Source organism: Echiichthys vipera (assembly GCF_963691815.1).
Source record: "Echiichthys vipera genome assembly, chromosome: 12".
NCBI lineage: Eukaryota > Metazoa > Chordata > Actinopteri > Perciformes > Trachinidae > Echiichthys > Echiichthys vipera.
In genome coordinates, this window is record NC_139837.1 from 5,331,218 (window position 1) to 5,342,752 (window position 11,535).

The 11,535-nt window shown below is 45.0% G+C and overlaps 1 protein-coding gene across 1 annotated transcript; it reads left to right on the top strand.

The window, feature by feature from the left end:
* Positions 1-5: 5 nt before the first annotated feature.
* On the top strand, positions 6-11,285 carry LOC310954846 (microtubule-associated protein 1S-like; the record flags this gene model as incomplete). Its single annotated transcript, XM_083924533.1, has 11 exons — positions 6-9; positions 685-855; positions 2,146-2,241; positions 4,149-4,231; positions 4,726-4,863; positions 5,024-5,519; positions 5,833-5,919; positions 6,005-8,493; positions 9,227-9,368; positions 9,470-9,687; positions 10,877-11,285. The coding sequence occupies 11 exons, from the start codon at positions 6-8 to the stop codon at positions 11,030-11,032; spliced, it is 4,080 nt and encodes a 1,359-aa protein (XP_083780659.1). The 3' UTR covers positions 11,033-11,285.
* Between the last annotated feature and the right edge of the window lie 250 nt (positions 11,286-11,535).

The window sequence follows — 11,535 nt, forward strand, 5'->3', positions numbered from 1 at the left end:
AGAGTATGCGTGTGTGTGTTTGTGTGTGTGTGTGTGTGTGTGTGAGAGAGAGAGAGAGTCCAGGAGTCAGTGCTCTTTGTTAGAAAAAATAAATGTGATTTGTGTTTAATAAAGGACGGTTTTCTTTTATAAACGTGAACTAGAAACAGTCAGAATATATGTTTTGAATATATTTGAAGGTATACGATCACCTGTAAATGTTGTTCCGCAGTGAAGCTATCCCTGTGGCATTGTGGCATCTTGTGAAGGACTTTGAATGCTTTCTTTGTGCATTTTTTCCACCTGTGTTTTTGTTGTTGTTCCTGTTATGTTGGCGATACTAAAGCTACACCTCGGTTTCTAAACACTCTTGTAAGATAAGGAAGTCAATAAATCAACAAAAGTACATTCGAGTGTCTGTGTGTTTGTTGCACCTTTACACAAAAAGAGGGAATGTCAGAGTTATTAAAAAATGCGCACCTTACTTGAAGCCTTGAATGTTCATTTTTCACAAGCGTCACTTGTTAGAAATTGATTTTGAACACAGATTAAAACACTTGGGGACAATAACGACACATATGTTGACCCTTTTTGCTGCGTGTCCCCAATCACGCAGCCTCGGCTACATTCCAGCAGCTGTCATCTCTCTAATATTAAAAAAAAGCACTGTCAGGATTTTTCAATGACATCACATCCAAGCGCAAGTTTCCAACATGGCGTCCAGCCGGGTGCCGGAGAGGGAGGTCCAGGAGGAGCCGAGGCGCGCTGCGACCGCAAACCCCGACTTCTGCCTCCACAAACACTCCCTGCTCATCGTTATAGGACGGACCGCTCACCCCAGACAGACGGGACACATCAGCGGGGAGATTGAACGAGGTAGGGCCCCGCGTCAACGCCTCGTTACCGCTGCTGTATGTCGTTGTTGTTTTTCTCCATATTCGGATGAAAAAAAAAATAAATCCTGCAAGTTTCCGTCGCCTGAATCATCACCGAGGATGTAACTCTGACCCCGCTGCAGCATTTGCGTAATTTCATCCAGTTAACTGACCGAGGATGCGTCATCTGGCGATACTCCACCATCAGCATCACCTCATCCCTGTGGGCACATTATAATTAACAGCAGTCTGGAGCGGCTGGTTTGTCTTTTCGCGTCGTTATGTAAGGAGAAGCTTTATGCGCTATGCATTCAACACAAGCCACTTGTAAACGATGTGTCATTAACCTTTGTGTGTGTGTGTGTGTGTGTGTGTGTATGTGTGTGTGTGTGTGTGTGTGTGTGTGTGTGTGTGTGTGTGTGTGTGTGTGCAGCAGGAGACTGCAGCCCACAGTATAGACAGTGCATTGTATACTGTTTCAGTGTGTGAGTACAGCTAAGCCACATTTGAGTGCAGATATGACCCAAAACACTGCATGGCTGTAGATAGAAAGGGGAACCGAGACAGATACAGAGATATTTAAAAATGAATTAGGCCTTGACATTTCCTCACTGTCCAGTTAAAACCACGTAGAGGCCCACTTTCAAAATGATGAGCTAAGAAAGCTGTTTTCAGCTGAGACATGATGCATGTTTCAAGTATGTGTATTTAAATGGTTTATTTATCTAATACAAAACAGCGCAACAGCTCTGCCGTGAATTTGTTTCTTTTCAGTTAGCCGTCAGAAAGGTGATCATTCATCTATTTAGGAGTACAATTTTACTGTAACATATTTCATCCCCTTTCCATTTCCTTTTTCCACCTGTTTTTAAACAACTGTAATAAATTCATCTTGTCATCGACACATTGAAAAGACTTGGAGCCAAAACAATAATATCCTTACATTTTGATATTGTTGCTAAAAATGTAACCTTATTATCAATGTTTAGTCATTTTAATGATTTTAAAATATCCTGAATGTTAATGTTTTATTTTAGTGTATCAAAAATGTAACGTTTGCTCAAATATTATTTGTATTATTACAAATTAACTGCTAAAATGCAGTATTTACTGGCGTTTGAGTGCATTAGAAAATGTACGATTTGTAAAATGAGTAATACCTACAATGATGAAATTTGCACAGTACAACTTTCACTCTATCTTATTTTGTAAATATATAAACACTGATGTGTATTAGTTGTTGTTTAGGACAGAGTAAACCATGTGACTATAACGTCTTTTTTGTCTCCAGGTATTCGCTCATGGGACGTCGACTTAAACTCCTGTAACCTGAACCTCCACCTCCAGGAATTTCTCTCCCATCACACGGCGTCTTTCAAGGGTGCAGGTAACAGTGTGTTAATTTGACCCCTAGTGCACGGAAAGCCCCGTCCCCATGGTAACCCGCCAGTTTGGCTGGTCTGGGTTCAACGAGGAAGGAAGGAAGGAAGGAAGGAAGGAAGGAAATAAAGCAGGGGAGATTGTGATTGTTAAACATGGGTGGGACCTTTGGACACAGAACAATAGAGACCTGCAGCCAAGCTGTGCCACATCTCTTGCTGTGTGTGTCAACAGCCTTTTGGTTTGCAGAGCCAAGGACAACCAGGGAAAATGGTAAAAAGGCAGACAATCAGAGTCAGAAAGTCATGTTGCAGCTGAGCTGTGAAGGGATGAACACAGACAGGAACAGGCACATCTCTTTCTAGGGAGGACAAAATGGCCGCCAGAACGGTTTCCTGTATGTGGTAAATAGTGTAGTGAATTATCTTCAAATACTTTAAGAGCTTACACGTTATTTTGGATGTCAGGGTTTTGTAAAATGGAGACATGAAAGATGAGAGAAAGAGGGGTGACCCCAAGACATAGTTCAACATTTTGGGAAATACGCTTATTTGCTCTCATACTTAGATTATAAGATCGATACCTTTAGGGTAAATGCCGGTTGTAGCAAGAGCAAGCAGCTTGTTAGCTTAGCATAAGGACTGGAAACGGGGAGAAACAGCTAGCCTGGCTCTGTCTACGCTAGGTCACAAAGTCTGCTGACCAGCACCTCTAAATTTCACTTAACAACTTCTACTTCCTTGTTTCATTTGTACAAAAACTGAAGTGATAACACAGCAAACGTCGCCATTGGTTGTTTAGCAAGTTGGTTATTTATCACGGTGAAGACAAGGGAGCGTAAAGTAAGTTGTATGTGAGCGGGGAACATCGGACCCTTTTTTCCCCAGCTTTACACAGAAATGTCCGATGTCCGGTCCGGTCTGTTATTTTTTCCACAAATAGTGTTGCATTCCCAGGCCTATGTAGACCCTAACACTACCCCCTAACCCTGACCCTGACCCTAACAAAATGCTGAGTTAAATCAGTGAAGCATAGGCTTATGTAACCAGGGAACATAGGACCTAGGGAACATGGGACCTAGGGAACATGGGACCTAGGGAACATGGGACCTAGGGAATATAGGCATGACCTCGAAAAGAACACTCAAAAAGATCACAACTTGCTTTATATTTACTTTATTTTGTATTAATCAAACACAGATGTAGAGATGTAGCTTGGTAATTAATAAGCTTTAGAGGCTGGTAGGCAGGTTTTGTGCCCTTTGGAGAGAGCCAGGCTAGCTGTTTCCCCCTGTTTCCAGTCTTTATGCTAAGCTAAGCTAACCGGCAGCTGGCTGCAGCTTCACATTTAGCGCACTGACATGAGACATGAGACATGAGACATCTTGGGAAGAAAGTGAATACATTTATTTCTCAATGTGTCAGTATATATTTCACATTTAAACAAATGCATTCCACTGTATGATAATGGGGAAAGAGTAAACATGTAAAAAATGTTTGGAGGAATAGCTTTTTTATTTTTGTCACTAACTCGACGTAGCTTTTGAGCTTATTTGGGTCACTGTTATGTTCCAGTTGGCTGTGTCCTCCTCTGTATCCTCAAACGTTGATCCAGTTCCCCTCAGACTGGATATTCACTGCAGACTGAATTAACTTGGCATCTCATCCTCAGACAGTCCCTCTGACTCAGCTGCTCTTCGTTCTTCCTTTCTCTTTTTTCGCTCACAGTCGATCCCCGGCCCGATTAACCCAGTTTACTTTCTCATTGACCTCATTGAGTTCCCCTCCGATTTGCTTCTGGCCTCTTACTCTCAGCTTTGTTTCCACACTTCCTAAGCTCTTGTTTACCTCCCCTTGGCTGTCTGCCTGTCTGCCCCTCTCTTTCTATGCTTTGTTCTTCTCTCTGCTTCCTCAGGGCACAAGTGTCTGCGCCACAGTACCAGAGTGTTGGACACTCAGGTGCTGATCAGTCCAACTCAGGAACATGTTCACTCAGAGGTGAGGGGATAAATCCTGGTGGCTCCTTCAGAGATGCAAGTTCTTGGAAGATAGTTGACCAAGCTAGGTGTTATAGTGATGCAGTGATGCAAGTGTTCTGTTTTTTAATGATAAATATCAATAAAAAAAATACATATTTAAAAATGAGATCTGAAACAAAGTAGGGAATTTAAAATGACAATTATTATTTTGCTGTCATTTCTATTTTGAGTCTGTCATGATGTTCATACTGAAGTATTCTATGATTATAATGCGGGCAACAATCTGACAATTATTTACTGGATGACCAGCAGCCCAAACCCCAAAGACATTTAATTTACATTAATGCAGAGAAATAAGAAAATAGTCACATTAATGATCAAAACAGTTGTTAATTACTTTCATGCTGATTGTGCAGTAGTCATTCTTAATTTTTCTCTCCTTTCTACGCCTTTATACTTTTGAATATGGAGGGAAATTTAAAAAATCGTACCATTTCTCTCCGGCCCGCCCAGGTGTTTGCTCTGCTGTCCAGGGAATCGGCCCATAAGCTGTTGATCTTGGCCGGCCAGAGCGCGGAGGAAAGTGGAGACCTGCTGTTTCACAGAGGACAGTTCTCACCACACCAACTGAAACAAATACTAACAGAGCAGGTACGACAAAGTCTCTCACTTTAATGTCATGTTCACATGTTACTTCGGCTGATTAATAGGTATAATCTCAAACATCTGTTCATATATCATTGGTGGAGCTAATGCATTGTTTGCTCTGTATTAAAGAAAAGAGTATCTAAAGATAATGCTCTGTCTTTAGTTCACAGATCAAGAGAGCTCTGTCTCCAAACTCAGTCTGACCCTCAGCTGTCCCAACATTGGCCAGTGGAGGAAGACTCTCTGGGGAAACCAGCCTCTGCAGGGTCCTTTCACACTTCACATCAACCCCCCAGAGGTGCTGCCTGTCATGGAGGCCCTTGGGGAATTCACCTCCCTCATCTCTGGCACCCTTTCCCCTCCATCTCCCTTTGACCTCCTGCCTCCTCCCACCACCGTGGGGTTTCTCAAGCTGTCCCGCCCCTGCTGCTACGTGTTCCCTGCCGGCCGCGGTGACTGTGCCTTTTTTGCCGTTAACGGGTTTACGGTGCTGGTGGACGGCGGCTCGGATTCGCAGGCTTGTTTCTGGAAACTGGTCCGTCACCTCGACCGCGTTGATGCAGTTTTGTTGACGCACATCGGGACAGAGAACCTTCCCGGGGTCAACGTTTTCCTGGAGAGGAAGGTGGCTGAGTTGGAGCTGAGCTTTGATATCAAAGGTAAGTCCGTTTTATTCATAGAGCCCAAAATCACCTATTGCCTCAATTGACTTTGTAATCTGTTCAGCATATGTCACTCTCTAACCATAGAGCCGTAGTCTGGATAAGGAAAAACTTTAATGGGAGAAAAAGGTATAAACCTCAGGAGATATCCCCCTTTTGATGAACTGGGTGGTGATGTTGCTGATTTTCCTGCAGGAAGAATTAAGAAAATGCTGTCGGGAGATTGAGCCTTTTCTATACTTCCCTTCGCCCAATTCATGTTCAAATGTCCTTTATGTTTCTGTGTCTTTGTATTCTTTTGTCTGAACAGATGATTCATCAAAGAGGCTCATCTCCCCAGAGCTTGGAGTTGTGTTCTTTAACGCCCCCAGCAGGTTGCAGGTGGAGGAACAGCCTTGTGAGTGATGCATTAAAACCCTACCAAACTCATTTCTAATGTGAGCCATTTCTATCAGGTTAAGTTATTGTTCTTCTCATGTCAGGTGTGGACAATGTACTGAAGAGCACACACCAGGCGGCCCTAACCCTACAGTTGTTAAAGAAGTTAGACATCAGACCACAGCCATTGTTTCGCCCGCAAGGGGTCCCAATTGAGCCGCTCACCCTGTTCCAGAAGATGGGAGTGGGACAGTTGGATTTATACATACTCACCCCCGGCAAAAACAGCCAGGAGTACCAGACATTCATGCAAAACTGGCCTGATGCAGTGTCGTCAGCATCCAAATCCCAAACTCTCCCTCTCACCGCCCTGGCTTCAGTGTCTGCCCTGCTCGTGTGGCACCCAGCGTGTCCCCAGGAGAAGGTGGTCAGGGTGCTGTTCCCTGGCGTTACCCCACAGGCAAAGCTGCTGCAGGGGCTGGAGAAGCTGAAGGGGCTGGCCTTCCTTCAGAAACCCACTGTGACCACCGGGGATATGGAGAGGCTGGGGGAGGACAGAAAGACCAAGAGGACAGAGAGCCAGGACAGCGTCAGGTCACAAGGGAAGGAGTCATCGCCAAAACTTGGAAAAGAACGAGGAGTGAAAGAAGAGGGAAAGGAGGTAAAAGAAAAAGGAAAGGTATTAAATGGAGCCGCTACAAGAGATGCTGATAAAACCAGAATAAAAGAGACAGGTGTAAAGCAAAAAGGAGCACCATCAGAGAAGAATACATCAAAGAAAGGAGGAGGGAAGGATGGGAAAAGGGAGGAGAAGCCTGGAAATAAAGAGGAGAATAGTGCCATGAAGAATGGTCAGATGAAAAAGGACGTTCTCTCTTCCAAACCAAAGAATGAAAATAAGAATAAGCTAAAAAAGGAAGCAAAAAATGACTCTAGAGCAGGGGTGAAGAAAACAAGAAAACCATCAGGAAAGGAGGTAAACAATGGCAAGAAGGTAGATGTAAACACCGAACTGTCGACAAAACCTGACACTGGGAGTGGGTTAGGAATCCCAGAGCCAGAGGGTCCTGATACCGAGCAGCAGAATCAAAAGCCAGAGAAAGAGTCTGAAGAGAACCCCTGTGGCTCCAAAATGTCTACCCCTGAGGATATGACAGCTGATTTTCTCAGGCTCAGGGAGGAAACTGAAAGAGGAGAAGTGCAGGTGGAAACAGCAGATAAAGGAAAGCAGAAAAGCAGTGAGTCAGAACACGAAAGGAGCAAAGGGAGGAGTAATGAAGGTGGTGATGCACTAGGGGAGGAAGCTGCGGGGATAATGGGAGGTGAGAGTGGCGATAATGGAGCGCAAGATAACGCTTGGGCTCGTGAGAGAGCTGATGTGGACCTGCAGAAAGTGCCGGTCGACCAACATGGAAATGCTCCAAAACCAGAGAAGATTGTAGGATTTCCATCTCCCTTGAACAAAAATGCGCCAAAGAATGAGCCCACAGACCAGCTCGACTTAACCCCGACCGAATACACTCTCCTGGATGGGGCTTTGAGAAACAGCCCTCCCTCGCGATCCTCCCCAGAGAACCAGGCCCCTGTCAGCCCTGATGATCAGACTGTAGAGCCTGCCTCTCCTGATTCACGGCCCAACAGTGCGGGCCACACTCCTTATTGCCTGTCCCCGGATGACGTGTGGTGTAACAGGGCCACTCTCAGCAGGTTACAGGCCCAGATGGGTAACTTAGAGTCAGCTGATGTCAACCAGCCAAATGGATCCTCCAAGCAAAGTGAAGAACAGCCCAAAAGCAACTCAGAGAGTCACACAAACACCAGAGAGAGGCAACTAAGTTTCCTTACTTTGGGTACGTTTAAAGAGGGATCTTCAGACCCCTCTCCCTCTCTCACTACCACCACCACCACACACTCCATGCCAGCAGAGGTGAGCTCACCTCAGTCCACAGAAGTAGATGAATCACTATCCATGTCTTTGGAGCAGGGACCAACCACTGTGAGCCAGAGAGAGGGGGATGAAAGCGTTCATAACTCCCACTCCAATGGAGGCCATTTTGCCGGGATGTCTTTGCCAATGAAGAAGCCTCCCAGATCTTTAGGGCAGGGTTCAGAGATGGGGCGACCTCTAGCTCCTAACACACTTCATTTTGAGGCGTCAGCTCACGATGTGGATCTATGTCTGGTTTCCCCCTGCGAGTTCAAGCATCTCAAACAGCTGGACTCCAGCTCAGGTGCGAGCGAGCCCTCCAGAGGAGCCTTCGTTCTGCATCATCACGGCAACAACAACAACAACCCCAAGGACATGTCACCCAGCGAGTCAAACGCCCCCGTCTGCACGGAGGACTGCCCGTCCACCACAGCAGATGGAGGTCTGGACTCAGATGAGGATGAGTCGTACAGTGAGCCGTCTAACTCTCCCCACGGTCTCCGCTCCAGTCAGTCCCTGCCCCCGGACCCTCTTCCAGCGCCTCTCAGGGACAGTCCACCCCTGCCCCCACATCCTGACGCGTCCATGCCTGTTCCTCAGTCTGACTCAGACACTCATGGGAAGAAAGCAAAAGCCACTGGCATGAGAGGGAAAAAAACTCCAGCGGTGAGTTTGTCTTATTAGCATATAGTAAAAAATGATGTTTGTGTAATTTGGTGCACAAGTTCATATGTGTATTAAGGCTACATTTTTTTGGATAATTGTTTTTTTAATCAAGGTTGAAATCAAGCATTAGTATCCAGCCTAGTTGCCAGAAAAAAAATGTTGGCACTGCATGTTTCTGCAAACCACAGATACATTTATAATAAACATATTTGGCACCCCCTAGAGCCTGTATGAGACACACCAGACTTTCAACTAACTCCACTGTAAGACCATCCATGTAAATATTGCACGCTCACAGTGAGTGCTCCAGAAGTCAGGTGACCTAGCACAGAACGTTCCAGAGGTGTTCGGGGTGGATGGCAGCGTTATACAGACACCAGACTTTCACCCAGGGGACCGCAGTTTGTGTGCCATGTGAAAGTGAATCTTAAATTATGTAACATATACACTTGTTTGAAACCTAACCACAATCTTTTCCTGAACGTGACGAGTTGCAGTGGTTCAGAAGCGTTGAGATTTAATGCATTTGTGGTTTGTAGAAACGTACAATGCCAACAACCCGACTGGTTTGTATCCCTGTGCCATAAGGAAGCATAATGGTATAACGTTGTGTCCTATTCAAGTCTTTAGTCCTTGTCACAGTTTTTTAACATAATACATACTTCATAATCATTTTTGAGTCAGTAAGTTTGGATGGAGTTAAATCAAATGTTGAACCTTTTTTTGTTCCCAGGTTATTGAGGCCTCCCAAAGATCAGGCTCAGGGAAAAGCAGGACAGGGAGCCAAAGTGGAGTCACAAAGGGGAATGTCTCTTCTACTCGTGCGCCTTCCTCCAGCGCTCGCTCAGCACCAGCAAAGGCCTCACCCAATCCAGGTATGAGGTGTAAAAAGTCAAACATATTAAAACTGATACATATCCACTGATTTCTATTGAAATGCCTATCAGCAGTTTCTCCTCGTTCTCCCCCATCACAGGCTCTAAGTCCGCCTCTGTTGGTGAGGTCGGTGTGTACGTGGACCTGGCCTATCTTCCCTCTGGAGCCTCCTCTCCAACAGTCAGTGTGGACTTCTTCAGATGCATTCGCTCCTCCTGCTACATCATCAGCGGTGACAGTCCAGAGAAAGAGGAGCTGATGAGACATACGTTGGACGCATTAATGGACGCCAAGACATCCTGGCCTGACACTATGCAGGTAGAAACACACCCAGAAGTAGATTCATGCACTTTAAAACATATTTCAGAGCATGATGTTTGTGGTTTCCATACACAATGATGAATCCTCCCAAAGCAGTAAGCAGCAGTAAGAATTCTGAATTTCCCGATGGTCGACAAATCCTTATAGCAAGGATTTTAAACCTGCAACTAAGCCAACCGGCTATGAGATGACAGTAACGATGAGACAATAAAATATTGGAAAAACGATGGAATATAAAAATACAAGATTGTTTGCATAAACTATCATAGAGTTCAGTGGTAGCAGTGACTCACTTGCTTTTCACAGTGCAGTAAACATTTCCATGTCAACAGTAAGCTCCACCAATCACAGGTGTTGTACTGTAGGATTGTGGGTAGTGTAGACATTTTGAATGAAACATGTTTTTCTTACATAAAAAAAGGTTAATATTATATGGACTTCAGGCTGCAACAGGAGCCTAATCCATCATTTCACAATTTCATAGCTCATGTCAAGTCTACCTTGGTTAGTTATGCCATTATGGGTAAACGTAAAAATCCTCAGGTGACTGTGACTGGAGAGAAAAGGGTCATTGCAGGGCAGGGGGAGTGGCTGGATGTGGGTGAGGGAAGTGACTTGGACAGGAGAAAAAGGGCATCTGGTGGACAGGAAGGGAAGGGCAATGAAGTGTTTTTTTAGGAAGTGGCGGGAGGGACAGAGAGGCAGAATCTGACAGTGTAAAGTGGATCACACAGGACAAATTGTGGAGAAAGAACATATGCATTAACATATTTCAGCTAATTAAAACTGAATGCAGTGCCTGTTATTTTAAGGCACTTTTATTTGAATAGGTTAATGATCAAAGACAAGCTCATATAAATGTGGTCAACATGTTTTAACAAAGCAATGTCCTTTATGACACCACAGCCGTGAACATACTTTACTGACAGGGCAGTTTCCATCTCACAGGCAGTGGAAACAATGTAAATCTGGCGTCATGGTTGTCTAAAATTCAGAATCTAGATCCTGAAGCATGAAATCAATCAGGGCATTTCTTTGTAAGCAAATGGGCTGGAAACTGAAGCCCAAACTGCAACTTATCTGTGATTCTCTGCAGATTCTAATGCATATTTTAATGTGTGCGAATAACAAAAGTTATGGACTTGGAAACTGCAGCCATTTTTTTTATCCATCTCTAAATCTCCAGGTGACAGTGATCCCTACCTTCGAGTCGGTGCCGATGCAGGAGTGGTACCAGCAGACCCTCGACAGACAGAAGGAGCTGGGCATCACTGTGCTGGGATCCAACAGCACTGTCGCCATGCAGGACGAGACCTTTCCTGCGTGCAAGATAGAGTTTTGAGGCGGGCTTGGGGATGCAGCGAAGGAGGATGGAGCGTGAATGTGAGATGAAGCATGGAAATGTGGTGGTGTGAGGGAGAAAAACAGAGACAGTTAAAGCATTGACAGAAAAGTAACGTTAGACTTTCACCCATTCCCCATCACTTCTTTGTGGGGTACTTTTGCCCCAAATAGCCCTTATTTCTCTTTATCCAAGGAGAACACGCATTCTTGCTGGAAAGTACTGCATGCCCCAAAGCAATTTCAGTCAAAAGCAACTGGACTTGGTTATTTGTCTAGAAAAGACGTTTCACCTCTCATCCAAGAGGCTTCATCAGTTAATTTAGGCATCTGACCAGGCTGGGACTTGATCAACTAACTGGTGTGGAGATCCAGGTGTTTAATCTCTAGTGAGGACGTTAACAAAGGCTGATGACGTCACTGGAACCCTTTGTGCTCCAAGTGCCAACGACGTAGTTAGAGTGACAGTCGTTGGTGGGAAGTTGGTTTCGACTTCGTTCGCTC